Source organism: Tupaia chinensis, unplaced genomic scaffold (assembly GCF_000334495.1).
Source record: "Tupaia chinensis unplaced genomic scaffold, TupChi_1.0 Scaffold139935_1, whole genome shotgun sequence".
NCBI lineage: Eukaryota > Metazoa > Chordata > Mammalia > Scandentia > Tupaiidae > Tupaia > Tupaia belangeri.
This window is the reverse complement of record NW_006199814.1, coordinates 427,334-449,528: the sequence shown is the minus strand read 5'-3', so window position 1 is coordinate 449,528 and position 22,195 is coordinate 427,334. Positions and strand designations below refer to the sequence as shown.

At 38.5% G+C, this 22,195-nt stretch overlaps 1 protein-coding gene across 1 annotated transcript in view; it reads left to right on the top strand.

Annotated features, from left to right (window-relative positions):
* The window catches only part of CFTR (CF transmembrane conductance regulator), a 218,658-nt gene that overhangs the window by 128,400 nt on the left and 68,063 nt on the right, over positions 1-22,195 (top strand). Inside the window, exons 15-18 of the mRNA XM_027765925.1 lie at positions 3,835-3,963; positions 14,871-14,908; positions 15,379-15,629; positions 20,191-20,270. Coding sequence (XP_027621726.1) covers positions 3,835-3,963; positions 14,871-14,908; positions 15,379-15,629; positions 20,191-20,270 — 498 coding nt within the window. The remainder of the gene's footprint in view (positions 1-3,834; positions 3,964-14,870; positions 14,909-15,378; positions 15,630-20,190; positions 20,271-22,195) is intronic.

The following is a 22,195-nucleotide window of genomic DNA, read 5'->3' as shown; positions in this document are numbered from 1 at the left end:
GATTAGAATGACCTTTATTTTAAGACTCAGAATGGCCAAAGTCCATAAATTACATATTTAAAATTTTTTAAAAAAATAAACTATTCCCTGTTGTGAGGGACATATCTCTCCCCATGTTGCAAGCCAAGACAAAGGCTAGGTGCAGGGTCCTTTACTGGACCAGTGCTAATCATTACTGTAAATTAGAAAGCATCTGCTTGAATATCACCTTAAACCATCTGTGCAATGAAATAGAGTATGAATAAAATCATAAGCAAATAGTAGCTTTAATTATTTAGACCTGAAAGTTTTTGTGTATTGAGGTAACTTATGTAAGATATAAATATGTACTCTCTTGACAATACTGTCTCATATTCTATTTTATACTTCAATCTTACCTGAATTTAGTATGGGCTTTTAAAAAATATTTTACAGTTGCTTTATACACTGGGTTTCTGAAAAGGTTTCTTTAAAAACATATATATATATATGAAACTCAACATATACAAGCATCAATTTTGAGAGAGAAAGTCTGTTACATTAAGAATGAAATGTAATGGTTACATTAAGAAGATGATGTAATGGTTACATTGCTGGACTCCCTCATAGTTACCTGTGGTTTGAGTCTTGGACCCAGTGGCTTAAAACTCATGCTGGATGCATGTGTGTGTGTGTGCATGTGCCCAAAATACCGAGAGAAGAAGGGATTGTGGTATGGCCATCCCCACTGGGGGATGATTTCTCACTTTCTGTCTCTGTCTCTCTCTGTCTCTGGCAAGTGCATGTGCCCTATAGTAAAAATCTCTCTAAAAAAAATAAAATACTTTTATTTGATTTTTTTAAAAGAAATTTTATTTTATTTATTATTATTTTTAACTTGACTAGAGAGAGACAGAGGGAAAGTGAAAACAAGCTGGCAAGTCCAGGACCTTGAAGTGAAGAAGGGGTGGTGGAGCTTACAGATCACAGGTAGATTTAGAGATTTATTAGTTTGTTATTGACTAAAAGAACATAGCTTTTTTAAAAACTTGGAGTCAGTAGCAAGGAAGAAAGGAAGGTTTAAACTCAACCTTAACATAGATAAGGAAGTTTACTAATTATGTGATGCTATGCCAGAGTCAAGGTATGAGAAATAAGACACAATTACTGAGGCAAGGTGACCTATTCAGTAAGATTGATAGCCATGTAGGTGTGGACTTCCCCAGGTTGCTTAGGGAAGAAATTTTAGAACAAAGAAAAAGTGGGCAGAATTTAGTCCTCAAATACAATATGTAGAATGTAACAAAACTTGATTATGTGATTAGAATGACCTTTATTTTAAGACTCAGAATGGCCAAAGTCCATAAATTACATATTTAAAATTTTTTAAAAAAATAAACTATTCCCTGTTGTGAGGGACATATCTCTCCCCATGTTGCAAGCCAAGACAAAGGCTAGGTGCAGGGTCCTTTACTGGACCAGTGCTAATCATTACTGTAAATTAGAAAGCATCTGCTTGAATATCACCTTAAACCATCTGTGCAATGAAATAGAGTATGAATAAAATCATAAGCAAATAGTAGCTTTAATTATTTAGACCTGAAAGTTTTTGTGTATTGAGGTAACTTATGTAAGATATAAATATGTACTCTCTTGACAATACTGTCTCATATTCTATTTTATACTTCAATCTTACCTGAATTTAGTATGGGCTTTTAAAAAATATTTTACAGTTGCTTTATACACTGGGTTTCTGAAAAGGTTTCTTTAAAAACATATATATATATATGAAACTCAACATATACAAGCATCAATTTTGAGAGAGAAAGTCTGTTACATTAAGAATGAAATGTAATGGTTACATTAAGAAGATGATGTAATGGTTACATTGCTGGACTCCCTCATAGTTACCTGTGGTTTGAGTCTTGGACCCAGTGGCTTAAAACTCATGCTGGATGCATGTGTGTGTGTGTGCATGTGCCCAAAATACCGAGAGAAGAAGGGATTGTGGTATGGCCATCCCCACTGGGGGATGATTTCTCACTTTCTGTCTCTGTCTCTCTCTGTCTCTGGCAAGTGCATGTGCCCTATAGTAAAAATCTCTCTAAAAAAAATAAAATACTTTTATTTGATTTTTTTAAAAGAAATTTTATTTTATTTATTATTATTTTTAACTTGACTAGAGAGAGACAGAGGGAAAGTGAAAACAAGCTGGCAAGTCCAGGACTTGAACCATGGTTGATCATGTGGGAATCCAATGCTTTAACCACCATTCCATTAGCCAGCCCCAAAATACTTTTATTTTTAAAACGAGAAGCAATATAAAAAAGGAGGGGTTTTATTCTTATTTTTCTTTATTCATGATAGATTGCATGTGAAACCTTGAAAATAAGAGGAGGAGAGAGATGAGTACTTTACACAGGGTCTGATCATGCCGTGATACCTTTCCTCCAGTCACCCAACCCACTGGATCCTGGGTACTTTTGCATGAACCTGCATATTTCAGGCATAATGGGCCAGGGATTCAAACTGGTCACCATGTGGAATCCAGATACTCTTGAACAGCACATTTTCCCCATGCTATGGAATTGGTTCCTATTGTTTTTACTAGAAAAAAAGCCCTTTATGCACCTTGGATGAAGTGATTTGTGGGCAGGGTTGTAATTAATTGATATGTTAAATAGCATAGGTCATTTGAGAATAGTTTGACCTTTGGCAGATCACTAGTCATTTAACATTTCTGGACCAAAGTTTCCTCCTAGTAAAATGAAGAGATTAAGATAGGTGATCCTTAAGATACATACTTGGGCTATTTCTGTAATTTTACAAAGGTTTCCTAAAGAATAATTTATCTATGTAATTTAATATCAATGTAAGCAAATTTCTCAAACCTGAAGTCGTAAATTTAGTTGTGCAGAATGATTCTCTTGACTAATAATGGTTACTGTTTATTGATCACTTCTAATGCCAGGCAACATGTACTTAAACATCTACCCCTATTCTGGAAGGAATGTATTATCCTTATTTACAGATAGGGAAACACATTCAGAGAAGTTCAGCAACTTGCCCAAATTCAGATAGCTAGGATGTCATTGGTGGAACTTGGATTCAAATGCAAGTCTCTCTGACTCCTAAAGTAATAGCTAATCCTAGGCTACCATATACATGTAAAGCTAAATTGATCTCTGGTTATTGGAAGACTATTTTAGCTAGTGGAGAACCAAACTGTACTTGTCCATGGATCCCCAAAGAAACCAGTTAAATCAAGGAGAGTTCTGGGTAGCTTCATTTTGATGGTACCATTCATTTTATAAAAGGTGCAATGCTGGTCTGGTGGCGGCATGGTGGTCAAAGTGGCTAGCTCCCATATGCTGACTTTGAGATTCGAGACCCAGATTAGATGGCTTGGAAAACATGTCAGGCGTGTATGTGTGCCCCAAAATTCCAAGAAGGGAATGGAAGAGAAGGGACTGAGGCATGGCCATCTCCCTTTGTAGGTGATTTCTGACTTTCCCTCTCACTCTATTTCTTTCCAGCAAGTGTACACACCTTTGGCAAAACAAACAACAACAAAGTGACACCATTAAGCATTGAAATGGAAAAATTGCCAAACAATACAGTTATTCAATCAGTGATATATGCATAGTTTTAGAAGTTTGAAGAATTATAGTGTTTCTAATTTTTCAAAAAGCAGTGTCACTCCAGGGGACATTATATGGGCTCTGAGGTGACCGTTGCACATGGTAACATAATGACTGCCTTTGTTAACATTCATTTAACTTCAAGTAGTAATATTCCTTTATTTCCACACATTACCTCCATGGCAATATCCAAGCAGTGTTATTTCAATTTAATAACCATGACTTCTTTTTTCAGGAGTGCTTCTTTGATGATGTGGAGAGTGTACCAACAGTGACCACGTGGAACACATACCTTCGATATATTACTGTCCACAAGAGCTTACTTTTTGTGCTTATTTGGTGCTTTGTTGTTTTACTGGTCGAGGTAAGAAAGTTCTGTTGTGAAATTTTACTGTGATGTAGAGTTAAATCATGAACAGTTTGAAAGCCGAAGCTCCCTAGCTTAGTGGTTAAAGAAATGGTTCCCACGTGGCTGATCACAGTGTGAAATCCACCTAGAGGCCTGAAAAACCACGCTGGATGGATTTGTGTGTATTCCCTAAGATCCACCAAGATGGAGAAATGAAGAAGGAATTGAGGCATGACCATGCCCCACTGAAAGTGCTTACTTCCTCTCCTCTGCCTCCTGTCTGTCTGTCTCTGGAGAGTTTATGCCCTCTAGCAATTAAAGCAAAATAAAATAAACAAGAACAACGGCTTGAAAGAATGTATACATATATATGTAAACACACATAAATGTGGATATATGTACATGTATAAGTACACATATGTATATGTGTGTAATTTTGCAGTATATAATAGTATATAGTTTCGTATAGTTCTAAGCTTCTAGAAATCAACAGTTGGAATCACTGTATTTTATTATTTCAATCATAGCATTTAACAGATGCCTAAATGCAAATGTATAAATGTTTCTTCTTTTCTTTTTCTTTGTTTTTAGAGATTTTTGCTATAGGGTGTGTGTGCTCACTAGAGACACACAGAGACAGAGAAAGTAAGAAATCACCCCCCAGGGGTGATGGCTATGCCACAATTCCTTCTCCTCTTGGGATTTTTGGGCATGCATACACATGTGCCTGGAGTAAGTTTCAAGCCACTAGGTCTGAGACTGGAACTGGCATCGGCCATGTGGGACGCCAGCGCCTTAACCACCGCACCACTTGCTGGCCCTAAAAGTTTCTTCTTAAATATACTTCATTATGTATATTAAGGCATACAGCATCATGTTTTGGGAACATATAAATAGTAACAATGCTACTGTAGTGAATAAACTAACATATTTATATCTCACATAGTTACCCTTTGTTGCTTTTTATGGCGAGTGCAGGTAAAATGTACTTCTTTGGCATGAATCTCAAACACAGTATAATTTTATTAGTTATAGTGCTCATATTGTACATTAGAGCTCTAGATATGAAGAGTTTTTTTTTTTGAGAGATTTTTGCTATAGGGCGTGTGCACTCACCAAATAGACAGAGAGAGACATAGAGACAGAAAGCGAGAAATCACCCCCCCAGGGGGGATGGTCACACCACAATCCCTTCTCCTCCATTCTCCTCTCAGGATCTTGGGCACGCATGCACACATGCCCGACATGAGTTTTAAGCCACCGGATCCGGGACACAAACTGCGGTCGACTACATGGGAGTCTAGCGACATAGCCATTACGCTAGCTGCTGGTCCCCTAGATATGAAGAGTTTTTAATAGATTTATAAATTAAGAGTAGAAGGTCTTTATATGAACTCAGGTTAAACACTGAAAATATCTGTACTATATTTTAGATTCACTTGACTCTAAACATTGCATTATGAATATGCAAGTGATGACTACTTAAGTAACTATATTCTTTCAAAAACTGAGGAGACTATACAGTAGTGGCTTCCTTTAAATAACCTTTTCAGAATGTCAAATCGCCCATTTGTTTATATAAATTTTGTTATCTTCAATTCTATCATTGTGGTTTCTTCGCCTTGCCTTTACTGTCCTTCACATAACCAAGTTAAAAAATAAAGTTGTTTTGGGGACATGGCAGGTGGCCTGATGTTTAAACACGTTGGACTTCCACATGGCCAAACATGGTTTAGGTCCCAGACCTGGTGGCTTCCTTTCTCACTTTCCTTCTCTCTCTCTCTCTCTCTCTTTCTCTCTGATGAAACTGGAAAATAATAATAAATAAAGTTAAAGTAAAATAATTTTGGGGACCAACAGTTGGCGTAATGGCTATGTTACTGAACTCCCATGTAGTCGACCACAGTTTGAATTCTGGACCTGGTGGCTTAAACTTGCACCAGGCACGCGTGTGTGCATGCCCAGGATCCTGAGAGGAGAATGGAGGAGAAGGGATTGTGGTGTGGCCATCCCCCCCACTCAGGGTGATTTCTCACTTTCTGTCTCTCTGTCTCTCTCTGTCTTTCTGGCGAGTGCACGGTGCCCTATAACAAAAACGTCTCCAAAAAAGAAAAGAAAAGAATTCTTTTTTAAAAAAAAGGTGTTTTTGTAGTGGGGTGCAGGGAGTGGGGGCGAAGGTGGAGTTGTGGAAGTTGTCGCAGATAAGGTATCAAGTTCAGTTTTCCAACACAAGGGGTTCCTGAAGCTGGGAGGTGGGGGTTGAGTAAGGCTTTTCTCTAGATCAGGAGCAGACAGGTAAGTGCCTAAGATGGCTCGCAGGGAGCTGCAGTTGGGAAGGTGACTGAGAAGGCTGAGTGGGGAGATACGCCCTCTAGTTGTGTACAGGAGGCAGCTGTAACTCAGCCCCAGTGGAGGACTTGCTGTGAAGGAATTGGGATCTGTTTTGCCAAAGCTTCTTACTTATCAAGATGAGACAAAGGTACAGAATTTTATGTAAATTTTCCCCAATTTAAAATGTAGGTAGTTGATTTAAGAGACAAACACAACCTAGATACAACAAAACATATCCATCTGTTGGGTTCAGCAAATGATCACTCAAGATATTTATTCCAGGGAACCAGCAGTTAGTGTAATGGCTATGTCGTTGGACTCCCATGTAGTCGACCGCGGTTTGCGTCCCGGACCTGGTGGCTTAGAACTCACGCCAGGCGCTTGTGCATGCATGCTCAAGATCCCGAGAGGAGAATGGAGGAGAAGGGATTGCGGTGTGACCATTCCCCCCGGGGGGGGGGGGTGATTTCTCGCTTTCTGTCTCTATGTGTCTCTCTGTCTGTCTGGCGAGTGCATGTGCCCTATAGCAAAAAAACCCTCTCCAAAAAAAAAAAAAGATATTTATTCCAGGGGATATCCTTAGTTATGTCCTAATATAAAATAAATATAACCTGAAGGCTCATGCTGCCTTCAGGGGAGAAATGACCTGGGTGAAGAACTGTTGCTCCTGAGGTAGTGTAAATGCAAAATAGCTAAAACCCAAACTTTGTAACCATAATATTTTCCTATTAGTCTTTTTCTAACTGCTATTAAGAAGGCTCCATAGGCCTAGCCACAGTAGTGCAGGCAATAAGGGCACTGCTGCCTGATGCCGGAGGCCTTGTAGGAAGGCTCCAGTTTCAGTGCACGTCCTGGGTCTGTGGAGCACCCTGGTATGCCCACAGACACACTTGAGGTTCTGGCTGCCTGGAGGACTCAGGGAAGGATCACAGTGTGTGGACCTTGTTGAGAATCCCTGTCTCTTTCTTTCTTTCTCTTTTACTGTCTTTCTCTCAAAGAAAATAAATTAGCTTTTTCTAAAAGAAGAAAAAAAAAAGGCTATATAAAGTATATTCATTCCTCCATGATCAAGTAAGATACTGTTAATATCTAGAGGTATGTAACAAAAGTCATACATACTACTTCACCAATAAACCTTTGGTTTCCATTTGAGTTTGGGTTGTATTCCTTTTTTTTTTTTTTGTTCCTCTGCTGATTTAAATTTAAAAACCAAGTGAAGGCTTAATATGAGATGCAGTATAGCACAGTGCTGACTCTGGAAGCAGACTGCCCCAGTGTGAGTTCTAACTCTGTCTTATTAACACTGTGTAACTGAGCTACTTAACAGTTTTCTCAGCTATACAATGGAGATTGCAGTAGTACCAGCTTCATAAACCACTTTTTGGATTAAGAGACATCATATTGGGCCAGCAGGTAGCATGAAGGTTAAGGCACTAGATCCCACATGTGCCACCATACCATCCTTGAGTCCCAGACCCTGCAGCTTGAAAATCATGCTGAGTGTATGTGCATGCCTGCCCAAAATCCTGAGGAGACTAGAGGAGAAGGGATTGCAACGTGGCCATACCCTCTGGGGGTGGTTTCTCACTTTCTCTGTTTCTGTCTCTGGCAAGAGCATGCACCCTATAGCAAAAACTGGGGGAGGGGGGGTAGGAGAGAAAGGGACATGCTTATAAAGCACTTAATGTAGGGCTAGACACGGAGTGAGCAATGCTAATTGTCTTATTACTACTACCTTAATCTCATACTTTTATTATAAAGCTCAAGATAGTTGGAGGTGAACAAGCTTATACAACATTATAAAGAATGTTCCAATAATTCCTTTTATACTTCAACAAAAATATAAGGTTGGGTAATTAGACAGTCTTAACCTGAGTAATAAATATTGCATTGAAATATATTTCAAATTTATCTTATTAATCTTTGCCAGTCATTCCAAATGACTGTTAATGTGAATGAAACCCAGTCTGAACCTCATTTGATCTCAGCCAGCCCTTTATAAATGTTAATGATTTGAACCTCCTCCACGTTGAAAGATAGCATTATTTGTCTTCAACTTACATAAGAGAAAGATTGTATCTGAATGAGGTGGTGATTTCTGTTAATTTAAAGGACCTTTGTCTCATGCGGCTACACGGAGTTGCATTTATGCCCTTTTAAAATGGTATATTTCTAACTTGTTGAGTGTTGAATTGCTGCATGTGTGTACAGTATCATTACCTCATTTAATCAAGAAGACAGAAGATAAGGGTCCCTTGTTATTTGACAAGAAAATAAATTACAAAAGAAGATGAACCTTTTAAACCAATACCCTATAGGGATTGCCAATTAATTGACTCAACATTTTGAATGAGAAAAACTTGTAATTATAGACAAATAGTAATTTTTAAGATTATGTGCCCATTTATACAGCTAGATGATTTATTCACTGCCATTCAAAAATTATAGTGCCTTTTAAAATAAAAACTTACAGTTTTCTTTTAAACTAAGCTTTATTTATTTACAAAAAATAGTTATCAGAGGGCTTATGCGCTCCTCAGAAATAGACAGAGAGACAGAGAGAGAGAGAATACTCCCCAGTAGGAAGTGGTCACATCACCATCCCCCTTTCCTCCATTCGTCCACTGTGTCAGGATTTTAGGCCCAGGCATATATATTCAGAATATTTTTCCAGCAGCAGTGGTCAGGATTCAAACCACATCAGCCATGTGAGACCCAGCTTCCTTAACTGGGTTAGACTGTAAAGTAAGCTTTTTCTAATACCAGTGTGCCTTTACTATTGAAATATCTCATTGGTACTTCACATTGATACAGATGTTAATCTGGGTTGTTGGTTAAACTTTTAAATGCTGTTTAGAGGCTCATGCTTATTATCAGAGAAACTAAAGAAAGGTTAGCATAGGTTTCTTTCTTGTGATTTATCTACTTTTAGCTTTTATTAGGGCTGTATTTTAATTTAGATTTATAGTTGGTAAGCTGAAAAAAATTAGTTGGGTCTATTCAGTTTGTTAACATCATTTGTGTGTGTGTGGTGTGTGTGTTTTAAAGAATTATTTTATTTAAATTTATTTATTTATTTAAGTTTGACCAGAGAGGGACAGATTGTGTGTGTGTGTGTGTGTGTGTGTGTGTGTGTGTGTGTGTGTGAGAGAGAGAGAGAGAGAGAGAGAGAGAGAGACAGGTTGAGAGACAAAGTTAGAAGGCAAGCCATCAGGTCCGGAACTTGAACAGCAGTTGGCCATGTGCGAGTTGAGTGCCCATAACCACCACACCACCTGCCAGCCCCTCATGTGTGATTTTTGAAAAGGAGGTCAGTCTTTGTATATTTTACAAACCTGGTGGTTTTCCCCACCAGAGGGCAAAGTCTTCTCTAAGTTCTTAAGCATTAGCGCCAAAGAAATAGGCTATAGCATTCCTAATATGCTGGTCTTTCTGATGCAGGAAGTTGGGATGCGTGGCCCAACACCCAATATAGGAACAGAAGCAAACCCAGTTCTTTATCTCACACTCATGAATTAGAAACACAGGCACAGAGCAGGAAAGTAAAGTGGAGATTTTATTAAGAGGGAAGAAAGCTTCCAGGCAAGGAGTAGGTCCTGAAAAATGAGTTGCCGATGAAAAACTGAGGCAAGCGGTAATTTATCTGTGTCACAGGGGTTTTGTTTAGGCTTGTTTTTATTTACACTTGTTCTGTCTCTGAGAACCTGGCCTTGTTAGAAGAGAGAAGCTTCTTGCAGGACTGGCTATCACACTGAGGAGAAATGCCAGCTCATTGACATGCTTAGTGCTGCTCAAAAGGACCTGTAGGGAGCCAGTGAGTTGCCTGCAGGGAGTGCTGCTATACAAAGGGGAGTTGAGCTGTGTTGTGTGAAATCCCCAGTTTTTTAAGTCTAGGTGTCTAAGTAGAGAAAGTAGAGACCTGCCCTGATTCCCCAAGGGAATCAGGGTGTTGAGTTACTGTCCCATCCTGGTGGTGAATTTTTGTGTGTATACCTGGGTGGCAGGAAGGAAGATAGCAACCTTCCCTGTGCCAAGAGCCAGGTGGGAGAAGGTGGGATGAAGGGGGTTGGAAGAGGGTCTGGTTGCATTTGTTGATGGACTGTGATTGATCAAGCAAACTGTAAAACAGCTCTGGTTGTAAGTAGTTCTGTGTGAGCAAGCAGCAAGAGCCAATACCTAATCCTTAGTGAGAGCAATGAGCAACCCTTCTCTAAAGCTTCATCACCAGAGTGACTCCATTTTATAAGTTGGTTCTATCTTAATATATGTGTGTGTCTGTTTCCTATAATAGTGACTCTTCCTCAGAGGTCTCTACCCTATTACCTACTCATTGGGTCTAATTCCTGTCTTACTTCTAGTATCTTTTTTTTTTTGGCAGTATATCATTGACTAGTCAGAGAAGAAATGTAAATAATAAATTAAAAGCCATTTTTCTGGTTCTTCTACAAAAACCACAGGGTATTGTTGACTGAAGTGTTTAAAGACCTTGTTTAGTGCTTTCATTGTATGATTTTCAAAAATGTATCAGAGAACTGCTATGTCTTGTCCTTCTATGGCTTCCCTTTTGTTTGCTAACAGGACTCCTTAAGTGGCTTTACATTACTAAAACAGAGATGTAGTCTACTCTCATAATAGTACCTCTGCTATTGACTGATAGTAACCTTCTAGGGCAGCTTCTCTTACTATGTTTCAGGACATAATTTGACCTGGGAAACACTGAAGTCTGTGTATTCAATATACTGTATTCGAGTGATATAGAATGATGTTTAAAACCATGAGAAAATAAAAAACCCTTTTGCTTTTCCTCCTAATCATCTAAGATTATTCCTACCATAAATTGTATAAACTTTATGGCCTCAAAGGGGTTTGGAAATGAAATAATAAGACTTGTTTACTCAATCATTTCTATATACCCCCAAATAGTTTTGCTAAAGTTTCTCTGTCATGCCCTCGAAAATATTTTTATTCTTGTCACTAAAAGTAGTTTGTGTTATGATTCCATGCAGATAGAGCCAGCAAATGCTATATTATGATGAATAGACTACTTCGTTAGAAAACTGGTTTTGGCTATTGTTCTGTTTGTAAATATCATAAGACATTTATTCCTGAGATTTATTCACATTCTGAGAATGTTGGCAATAGCAGCATTATTGATACTCCTTTCATTGGAACAAAAAATGAAGACAGGAACCAAAGAATGACTCAGAATGTATACACTTGGGGCTGGCAGGTAGCATGGTGTTTAAGGGTGCTGGACTCCCACATGGCCAACCATTAGTTCTAGTCCTGGACCTGGCAGCTTGTTTTCTCACTTTCTCTCTCTCCCACTCTCTCTCTCTCTCTCTGTCCCTCTCTGGTCAAAATATCAGATTAAAATAAATAAATAAAGTTAAATAAAATAATTATTTTAAAAATGTATACACTTATCTAAGATCTTGTTTAATTTGATTAGTCTTAGGTGATAGTAAGACATTTGTGCTAGAACAAAGACTTTAGATTTTTGCTGGGTTTCTTGTCATTCTAAATTTACTTGAATTTTAAGGAAACAACAGTGTTTCTTTTTATTGATATAGTGCATGGTGGCTATGTGTTGAAGAAACGTAGAAAAGTTAGAATAATGCTTGTATATATATTAGAGAGGTTTTTTTTTGCTATAGTGTGTAAACACTCACTGAGAGACAGAGAAAGTAAGAAATCACCCCCGGGGCGATGGCCACAATGCAATCCCTTTTCCCTCATTCTCCTCTTCAGATTTTGAACGCACACACACATTGCAGTGTGAGTTTCAAGCTTCTGGGTCCGGGATTCAAATTGCAGTCAGCCACATGAGAATCCAGTTCCTTAACCACTACACCACCTGCTGGCCCTTGCTATAATGTTTTTTTATCATTATACTTCTATCTGAAATCAATGATATATGAATTTCACTAAAACTTACACATTTCTTTAAAGTATAGCACTTCATATTGTAATTTCTTCTTTGAGAGATTTTTGCTATAGGATTCTGTGCTTGCTGGAGAGACAGACAGACAGAGACAGAAAGTGAGAAATCAGGGAGTTGGCCACACCTCAGTTCCTTCTCCATTTTCTTCTTGGGATTCTGGACTTGAACACATATGTGCCTGGTATGAGTTTCAAGCCATTAGGTCCAGGACTCAAACTACAGTCAATCATGTGGGAGTCTAATATCTTAACCACTACACCACCTGCTGGGTCCATGTTGTAATTTCTTAAGCTAAATGTTCCTTATAAGTTTTTTTAAATATAATATTCAAAGATTTGAAGTAAATTAAAGTGAGAAATAAAATTTATTATCATCTTATTTCTAGTTTCCCTTTTATGTATTTGTTTATTTAAGGCAAGGTATCACTGTGTCTTGATCTTTCAATCTCCTAGATGGGACTACAGATATGTCACCATGTCCAGCTATTCTGTGGACAATGTCACGTTTTGCTGTAAGGTCTGCTCTAAGTCTGTAATCCTACTGCCTCTGCCTCCCTGGGTCCTTGAAATAGTAGGTGCATACCATTGCACCTGGGATTTGAACCTGGGCCATTATATGGTTTCATTTCAGTCCATGGAGTACGTCTTAGTAGTGGGTGGCACCAACACTGGGCTTACTTTTAGTCTGTTCATCTCCAAAGTTATTTTAAGCACACTTGCTAGTTTGTTTTATTTCATTCTCTGGTATGCTTTTTATTTGTCTACCTATATAATTTCAGAGTCAGTTCTAATAGTACAATTGTAAGTACATCAACAGAAAATTGAATTTCTTCACAAGGTTATGAGAATGGAAAGCCAAAATGAAATATAACAGTGCATTGACAAGTTAAATATTAAGAAATATACACAAATCACAATTGTTTAAATTTTTTGTTTGTTTATTTAGATATGGTTTAGAATATATTTTCTCAGCTTTGTGTTTCCCCTCTAAGAAAGCTCTAAGTCCTAAGTAATTCTAGTACCAAATAATGTGTATTTTAACCTGAATGTACCTTTTATTGATAAACTGTGAATTTTTATACTGTTGAAATTTTATTTATTTATTTTTTGGAGACGTTTTTGCTATAGGGCGCATGTGCTCACCAGACAGACAGAGAGAGACAGAGAGATAGAACGCGAGAAATCACCCTCCAGGGGAGATGGCCACGCCGCAATCCCTTCTCCTCCATTCTCCTCTTGGGATCTTGGGCATGCACGCACACGCACCCGGTGCGAGTTTAAGCCACCGGGTCTGGGACTCGAACCGCGGTCGGCTACATGGGAGTCCAGTGACATAGCCATTATGCTAACTGCTGGCCCCTGAAATTTTATTTTTTTATAAGTTTAGTGTGGCCTAAGTGAACAGTGTTTTTTTTATTTTTTATTTATTTATTTTTTAAATTTATATGGCATGTATACTCCCCAAAAGACAGAGAGACAGAAAGAGGAAAAGTGTGAAAACACCCTCCAGGGGTGATGGCCATGCTGCAGTGTCTCAGTGTCTTCTCCATCTTCCTCTAAGGATTTTGGGCCTACATGCATACATGCCTGGCATTTTTCAAGCCATCAAGTCCAGGGCTTGAACTACGCAGTTGGCCATGTAAGATTCAGCCACCCTAACTGCCATGCACCAACTGGCCCATTGCTGAAATGTTTAAAAAAGTTTATTTATTCTTTTATGCAAGGGAGAGACACAGAGAGAGAGAAAGACAAGCACCCTCAACAGAGTCTCATGCTGCGATGGGCATGTACATCTTCAGTTCACTGGGTGTGTAGGGGTCAGCCTAAGAACCAAACCCATGATCTTCTACATGGATTCAGTGTTACCCGAGCAGCAAGCTACCATTGTGCCACTGAACTGGCCAAGTGGCAAACTTTCAGTTGATTTTCAAAAGTATTCATCTCACTTTTTCCAGTAATTAATGTCTCACAAGTATTAATCCTCCATAATAACTGAACAGCAAATGAAATTAAGTATATCAACTAAATAAATTAATTTTCTGCCAGAAGGCTGAGATTAGTCTCTATAAAAAATGAAATTTAGGGCCAGCCCTGTGGCCTCATTGGTTAAGGGAGCCAGATTCCACATGGTCAACTGAGGTTCAATATCCGGCCCTGGAAGCTTGAAAAACATGCTGGGCATTTGTGTGAGTGTGGTCCAAATTCTAACAGGATGGACAAACAGAAGAGAGAGGATCGTAGCAAGACCACGCCCCTTTGGGGGTTGCTTTCTTCAGAAAGGCTGGCCCTTTCTGTCTATTTCTCTCTGTCTCTCTCTGGCAAGCACATGTACCCTCTGGCAGGAAAACGAAAAACACAGTTTATTATTTTTTAAATGTAGCTGTAGTCTTAGCTTTCCTGTGAGGTTCAATGTTTACTTTCTATTGAGTCAAGGAGAGAAATAACAAATATTTACTTCAGTGACACTCGAATTCCATTAACCTAATGCATTCTCGCCACAATAATGGTGCTAGACCCAGGAAACCAAAGCAAAAGAAAATGAAATTGTATGTATTTGATGTTGGTCATGGCAAATTTAAAGGTGGGCATGGGAAGAGTATGTAAAGTTGTTAGGAGATATAATCAGCTATGTATTTGTTCCATTCCAGGTGGCTCTTTCATTGGTTTTGTTGTGGCTACTGAGAGAGTAAGTATTCTACAACCTATTGTGGATTGTGTTTTGTTTCCATTGATTACTTGGGTCATATTAAATATTATAATATCTAATATATTTCTTTTCCCCAGAATTATGGCAGTAGAAAATCAAATTGTTTTCCTTAAATTGTGTGCCTGCATAACTCCTGTAACTCTTGATTAATTTCTAAAGGAATTAGTTGTTTTAAGTTTCCATGAAATACACTAAAAATATTCAAAACAGTATACATTTAGTATTTTCTCTAAATATTTTAATCTAATAAAGATCAATTTTATCTATGTCAATGATGAGAAAATGGCCTTTCTTGTAATAGTAATAGTAAGTTTTGTGATTAAAAGCAGAAGCTTTGCTAATGTTACATATTGTGTTTCTTTAGATTCAAATTTAGTTTCATTTACATATACTGGAAATTCAATAGGCAAGTTTGGTTGCCAAGTAACACTTTCCCTTTTACTTTACAGTGCTTCTCCTCAAGACAAAGGGAATAGTACTAACAATACACATAACGGCTATGCAGTGATTATCACCAACACAAGCTCCTATTATGTTTTTTACATTTACGTGGGAGTAGCGGACACTTTGCTTGCTCTGGGAATCTTCCGAGGCCTACCACTGGTGCATGCTCTAATCACAGTGTCCAAAATTTTACACAACAGAATGTTACATTCTGTTCTTCAAGCACCAATGTCAACCCTCAACACATTGAAAGCAGGTACTTGACTAGGTATATAAAATGAAATTGCTGATCCCTTATGAGTAGGGCCTGAGGTTCAGTTGGCTTTCTAGCAGCAGCCCTGGTCTTTGCATAGAGGTATCTGCCCTTCGTTGAGCCTCCTATGACTGGCATGTACATTTTTCAGATATTATTGGTTATCATCTACTGTTGCTTCTGCTATTTCTGTATCAACAGGAGTAGCTCAGTTTGTTCAAACTTGATGGTGATAAGACTATAGCACAAAAGAGCTCCATCTGGATCGGTTTTCCTTCTCTTTTTAGATATTTGGTCTAGCCCCTTTCTGGGCATCTGTTGCCAATTTACAGTATTGTTCAAGAGGAAGAGATTTGAATGGATCAAGGAAAATATAAAATTCTTTTACCGATAAAGTCTTTTGATGGGTAGAATAATCTAGTTTCATGTAAGTGTTCAAAGATGATCATATAAATTCGTTCCATTTTTTCTAAAGGAAGATACCAAGTATATATATTTTATAGAGAGCACATACATGTAAGGAAGAGAGAGAAAATGAGAGAAGTACTTGGACAGGGTCTTGTCACATTTTTTCCTGTTTTAGATACCAAGTATATATATTTTATAGAGAGCAAAGACATGTTAGGAAGAGAGAGAAAATGAGAGAAGTGCTTGGACAGGGTCTTGTCACATTTTTTCCTTTTTCCCAGCTCTAGCTCCTAAGGATTCTGGGCACCCATGCATATGCCTGGCATGTTTTTAGGTTGACCTGGGACTCCAAATCCACTGTTGGTCATATGGCTTCCAGTACTGGAGGGCACTTGCTGCACCACAGTGGCTAAGCCTACAAATGTATTTTAAAACTATTTTGATGTCCTTTTATATAAAGTCACAAAAAGTAGGAGTAGCTGACTAAAGGGACTAAAAAATTTTAAAACTAAGGGTAGGATAGTAAGGTACTTTGAAAATAATCAAATCCATTATTTCCCCTTTTAAACAATTTTTTTTTTTTGAGAAAGATTTTTGCTATAGGACACATGCACTAGCTGAAGAGACAGAGAGACAGAAAGCAGGATGACCATGCCATGGTCTGTTCTACATTCTCCCTTCGGGATTTTGGGCATGCATGCACACATGCCTGGTTTAAGTTTTAAGCCACTGGGTCCAGGACTCAAACCACAGTTGACTACGTGGGAATCCAGTTACATAATCATTACACCATCTGCTAGTCCGAACAAATTCTTGTTTAAAGACTTTGAGATAAATAACTTTGGAATTCTCCCAAGTTTTATTATTACAACAATCTACAGAATACTTACTCTGTATGGCAGTAAGCCAGGGGCAGGTACAGAAAGATGAACAAGGCACTGTTTTTTTCTCTGGAGGAACTCACAGATGAGAGGAAAAGGTGGAGTCAAAAATACTTGATTATCGGGACCAGCAGTTAGTGTAATGGCTATGTCGCTGGACTCCCATGTAGTCGACCGTGGTTCGCGTCCCGGACCCGGTGGCTTAAAACTCACGCCAGGTGTGTGTGCGTGCATGCCCAAGATCTGGAGAGGAGAATGGAGGAGAAGGGATTGTGGTGTGGCCATCTCCTCTGGGGGGTGATTTCTCGCTTTCTGTCTCTCTGTCCCTCTCTGTCTGTCTGGTGAGCGCACGTGCCCTATAACAAAAACCTCTAAAAAAAAAAATAGTTAAAAAAAATACTTGATTATCAAAGAGTAAGTTCCAATACTGATATTTTTAGAGTGATTTCTAAATAGAAATCTTCAGAAATACCCAACCTTTTCGTGAGATAACAAATACCAGTGTTACTATGTGGGATTCTTTTGATCTATTTTTAAAATTATTTATTTATTTAATTTTATTTGCCGTTATTATTACTTAATTTGATCAGAGAGAGAGAGTGAGAGAGGAAAGGTGAGAAAGCAAGCCAGACCTTGTGTGTAATTAAATTCTTGCCTATCTGGATATCCTCATTACTATCATCTATTTTAGAGCTAAGACTTCTAGACTGAAGGGGATGTCCAATTTACTTGGTCCAGTGACTTTAATGTTACGGGAATATGAGACCCAGAAAAGATAGGGTATTTGCCAAAGTTTCAGGTAGAGTGAGGAATGGGCCATGAAATACAGTAGAAAGAAACACAAGCATTGTTAGAGCCCTGGAGCAGCTTTGTAGAAGCAGTAATCATGGGACAGTTACTCTTTTGAGCCTTGACCTGCTTGCCTGTAAAGTGGGGAAAAACCTTTGTGAGAACGAAACATGGCAATTTACTCTCCCATTATATAGTCAACACAAAACAAATTGGTTCCCCATTGCTGTTTCCTTCTGTGGCTGTGTTCCCACAGTGGGTGCACATAACTTTCCAACACTATTTTTTCACGCTCTTCATTCCTTTAAATGCTTCTCAGAGTTGGTTCTGAACCTTTCCTATTTCATGTTTAAATGATCATTGTTTATGTAATTTTCTCATTTATCTTACTTAACAAACTTTCACCTGCTTTATAGGATGGTTCCTGAACATCTCAGTGTCGTTCTTAGTCTTCCTTACATGGTTCTGAGAACTGAGATAGCAAGATTATCTAACGAAATCTATTATGTCCCTTTCTACTCCCCTTTCCATTCTATGTGTAAGGATTATGCTTTTCTTTAAAAGTCAGTTCTACTGGGAAGAGCAGATGACATAGCAGTTATATTGCTGGACTCCCACATGGCCTACGCAGACCAGGTGTCTTGAAACTCACATGAAACACGTATGCGTACATGCCTCAGATCCCGGGAGGAGAATGGAGAAGGGATTACAGTGTGGCCTTCTCCCCTGAGGGATGATTTTTCACTTGTTCTCTCTCTCTCTCTGTCTCTCTCTCTCACTGGTGAGCGCACATGTGCAAAGGCAAAAATAGCCTCTTAAAAAAACAAAAGCCAACTCTATTATTGGCTCATAGTTCTTTTATTCTCTTTATGTCACCTCGATAGTCTCCGCTGTACATAGCAGCAGCCATTGCTTCCTTGTCTTGTATCCTTCTGTGATTGTACATTGACCTTGATTTTCCCTGACTCCTTACCTGGTTTTCCTTTGTCACTGTTTGTCACTGTTAAATGACCTTAAGCCACATAGACACACAATAGTTACTCAGCTAAGTATGTTGAATGGATGAAAGTGTGAATGTATATGTTGATAGAACACTATTATTTGAAATGTAATAAGCACCAGGATACATTTTTCCCCCCACCAAAGCACACTTTCATTTTTAAAACAGTGTTTATAGATATCATGAGCTAATAAATACGTATTAAATAGTTTCCACTTATAAGGCATTTTGCTTGGGGTTATGGGTAATACAAAATAAAAGTGTCATGATCCCAGTGATTTCTAGTAATATACAATCTATAAAAAATAAGGTGTACACAAATGACTATGATGTAAAATATGTACATAGCTGCTGTATGCAGAGGTGCAAACAAGATGTTATAAATATATGGAGTATGTTCAGAGGAGGAGATTAATTTCAGCTGGAGCAACCAAATGCTTCTTTGTAGAAGAATTCGAGTCGGGCCAGGGAGAGGACATACATTTTGACAAATACAGATGAAGGGAAAGGGTTTTCAGGCAGAGGAAACCACATGGGGAAAATAGGGTCCAGAAAAGTATTAAATGTATTCACAGTTTGACTGAAACAGGATGCTTGAGTAGAAGAATCTTGTACTAGCTAAGTGAGTTAAGGCTAAATTATGGAAGGCATTAAACATTAAACTAGGAATTTTGGACTTTATCCTTCAGTTAATGGAGGAATGAATGATAAGATGCAATAGCACTTTGTAGAGTATTTTTTTTTCCACTTTATCTAACTGTATGTTTAACTCTTCTCTAGACAATGAATTTCTCAAAGGCAAGGATCATGGCTCATTCATCTCTCTTATCTCAGTGCCCAGCATTGTACCTGGCACACAGTAGACACTCCATATATAACTTTTTTTTATTTATTAAAGCAATAAATTATCAGACATACAATTGTGGGTCCGGAATTTACAAGACAGGCTGAAGATCAAGTTTCTAGTGAAGAGGGTAGAAAGCAAAACTATGCTAAAGGAGGTCCATGTGCTGTACAGGCAGAGAGAGAGAGAGAGAGAGCAGTCACAGATTGTGTAGAGGTGTGTTAAAAAGATACGGAAGTTAAAGGAGAGCTCTATGCTGTAGGATACAGATGTAAGGGGGATGGTGACAGTATATTTAGTAAATTATCATTAAACTCACAGTCACAGAATGTGAGATTGTAATAGTAAGATGAGTGCTCATTCCAGACATACTTTATAGTAAAGGCTCTATTAAAGACCGGTTTTTGCATGCATCTGTATTTTATAAAGGTTTTAAAATTGGACACAATAAATTGAATGCATAGTTACTTTCAATCTTTGTACAATACTAAACATTTCCAAGTTCTTATTTATCTAATTACGTTCTAATTCCTACTTGAGCTCTGAATGCTTCTGCTATGATCTAAATTTAGTGTTAAATGTACTAATGCATCTTTTTACAATTACTGACTTAGAAAGAATTTATTTTTCTTTATATTATAGGTGGGATTCTTAATAGATTCTCCAAAGATATAGCTATTTTGGATGACCTTCTGCCTCTTACCATATTTGACTTTGTACAGGTTTGTAAAAGCAACTTTTTTTTTTAGTATTTTTGCATTTGTCATATTATTTGTAATGATTACAAAAAGAAGCAAGTTAGTTTTTGCTCATTTTTCATTTGATTGAGAGTCAAAGTCCTGTTTATTTTATGAATTTTGTGAGTATCAAGTCTTCACTATAGGTATAAACTTGGTAAATTAAAAAATAAGTTGAAACTATTTGTCTGACCCATGCCTAAGGCAATTCTACATTTAGATGTAATAACTGTCTATTTGGGAGTTAAATGAGAGATGTGGAAGACCTTCTTCCCCCAAATCACTAGCCACAAAGTATCACCTTTTTGGCACTGATTTTGTTGTCTGCTAGAAGCTCACTTACCTCTAAAAGGCTCATGTTTAACTGAAGATGGTTTCCCTGGGGAGCAGGAGTGATTACACTGAAAGCCAGCCTCACCTGTGAATACTTGAACACAGATTAACTAGCCATTTGTTCCATAGCAAGGACCATAATGTAAAGACAGAAGTAAAGATTAATTTTCAAATAGGGGAGATGAGAAAGGAAAATCCAGGCTATCTGAGGGCTATGCTTTTTTTTGTTTGTTTTTTGGAGAGGTTTTTGCTGTAGGGTGCATGCGCTCGCCAGAAAGACAGAGGGAGACAGAAAGACAGAAAAGCAAGAAATAACCCCCTAGAGAGGATGGCCACACCACAATCCATTCTCCTCCATTCTCCTCTCGGGATCCTAGGCACGTACGCACATGTGCCTGGCGTGAGGTTTTTTTTTTTTTTTTGAGAGGTTTTTGCTGTAGGGCGTGTGCGCTCGACAGACAGACAGAGAGAGACATAGAGACAGAAAGTGAGAAATTCCCCCCAGAGGGGATGGTCACACCGCAATCCCTTCTCCTCCATTCTCCTCTAGGGATCTTGGGCACGCATGCACACGTGCCCGGTGTGAGTTTTAAGCCACCGGGTCCGGGATGCGAACCGCGGTCGACTATGTAGGAGTCCAGCGACATAGCCATTAAGCTAACTGCTGGTTCCCCACCTGGCGTGAGTTTAAGCCACCAGGTCTGGGACTCAAACTGCAGTCGACTACATGGGAGTCCAGCGGCATAGCCGGTACACTAACTGCTGGTCCCTCTGAGGGCTATTCTTAAGTGACTGATGTGAATAAGCCTTTAGGGCAGCCTGACTGTGAAGCCCACTGTCTGGGTGGGGATGACTGACTTATCACAGAGTGGAAAAGGAGAGGAGGGTGGAGATGAAAGTGACCTTGAAGACACATTAGAATTCCATAAGTGACAGGACTGAAGCAGTGTTGTGAGTTGATAACCTTAGCTGTTGGGTGAGGTTTGAGCACAGCTTCCTGAACTTCCTGCCTGGTTTAAGTCAAGTGCCAGGGAGCAAATGCCACTGTCTCAATGATCTCCTTGGAGAAATACTTGGAACAGGATGCTGCTCATGTTGGGATGAGTCATTCTCTCCTCTTGCCCCCACCTGATCACTGCAACATAATAATACTGTATTTGAGAGAACCTATAAAACAACACAAGGCCTACCGCATATGTGTTTATACACAACCAACATTGGCAGGTGCAGGAAAACCAGGTTGTCAGTTTGCCTCATCTGAAGTGATTGATGCAATCAAGTACATTTTACTGTTCCAAGTGAACTTTAGCATTTTGGATTTCCTTCAGTTACTCTATTTAGAGAGATAACTCAGCAGTTACTGGAATTTTAAATCCAGGATTTGAGTTCACATGTTCAAAATTTCTTTCTTTCTTTTTTTTTTAAAAAACTCTGGACATTTTTTTTCTCAGTTGGGGAGTATATAGGGCTGGTTCTGAATGTAAAATTATTAAATCAAGTACAAACTGGAATGTGGGCATCTTTATTTTTTTTATCATTTAAAGAAAGGGAGTATGTTTACAGAAGTGAGGGAAAGA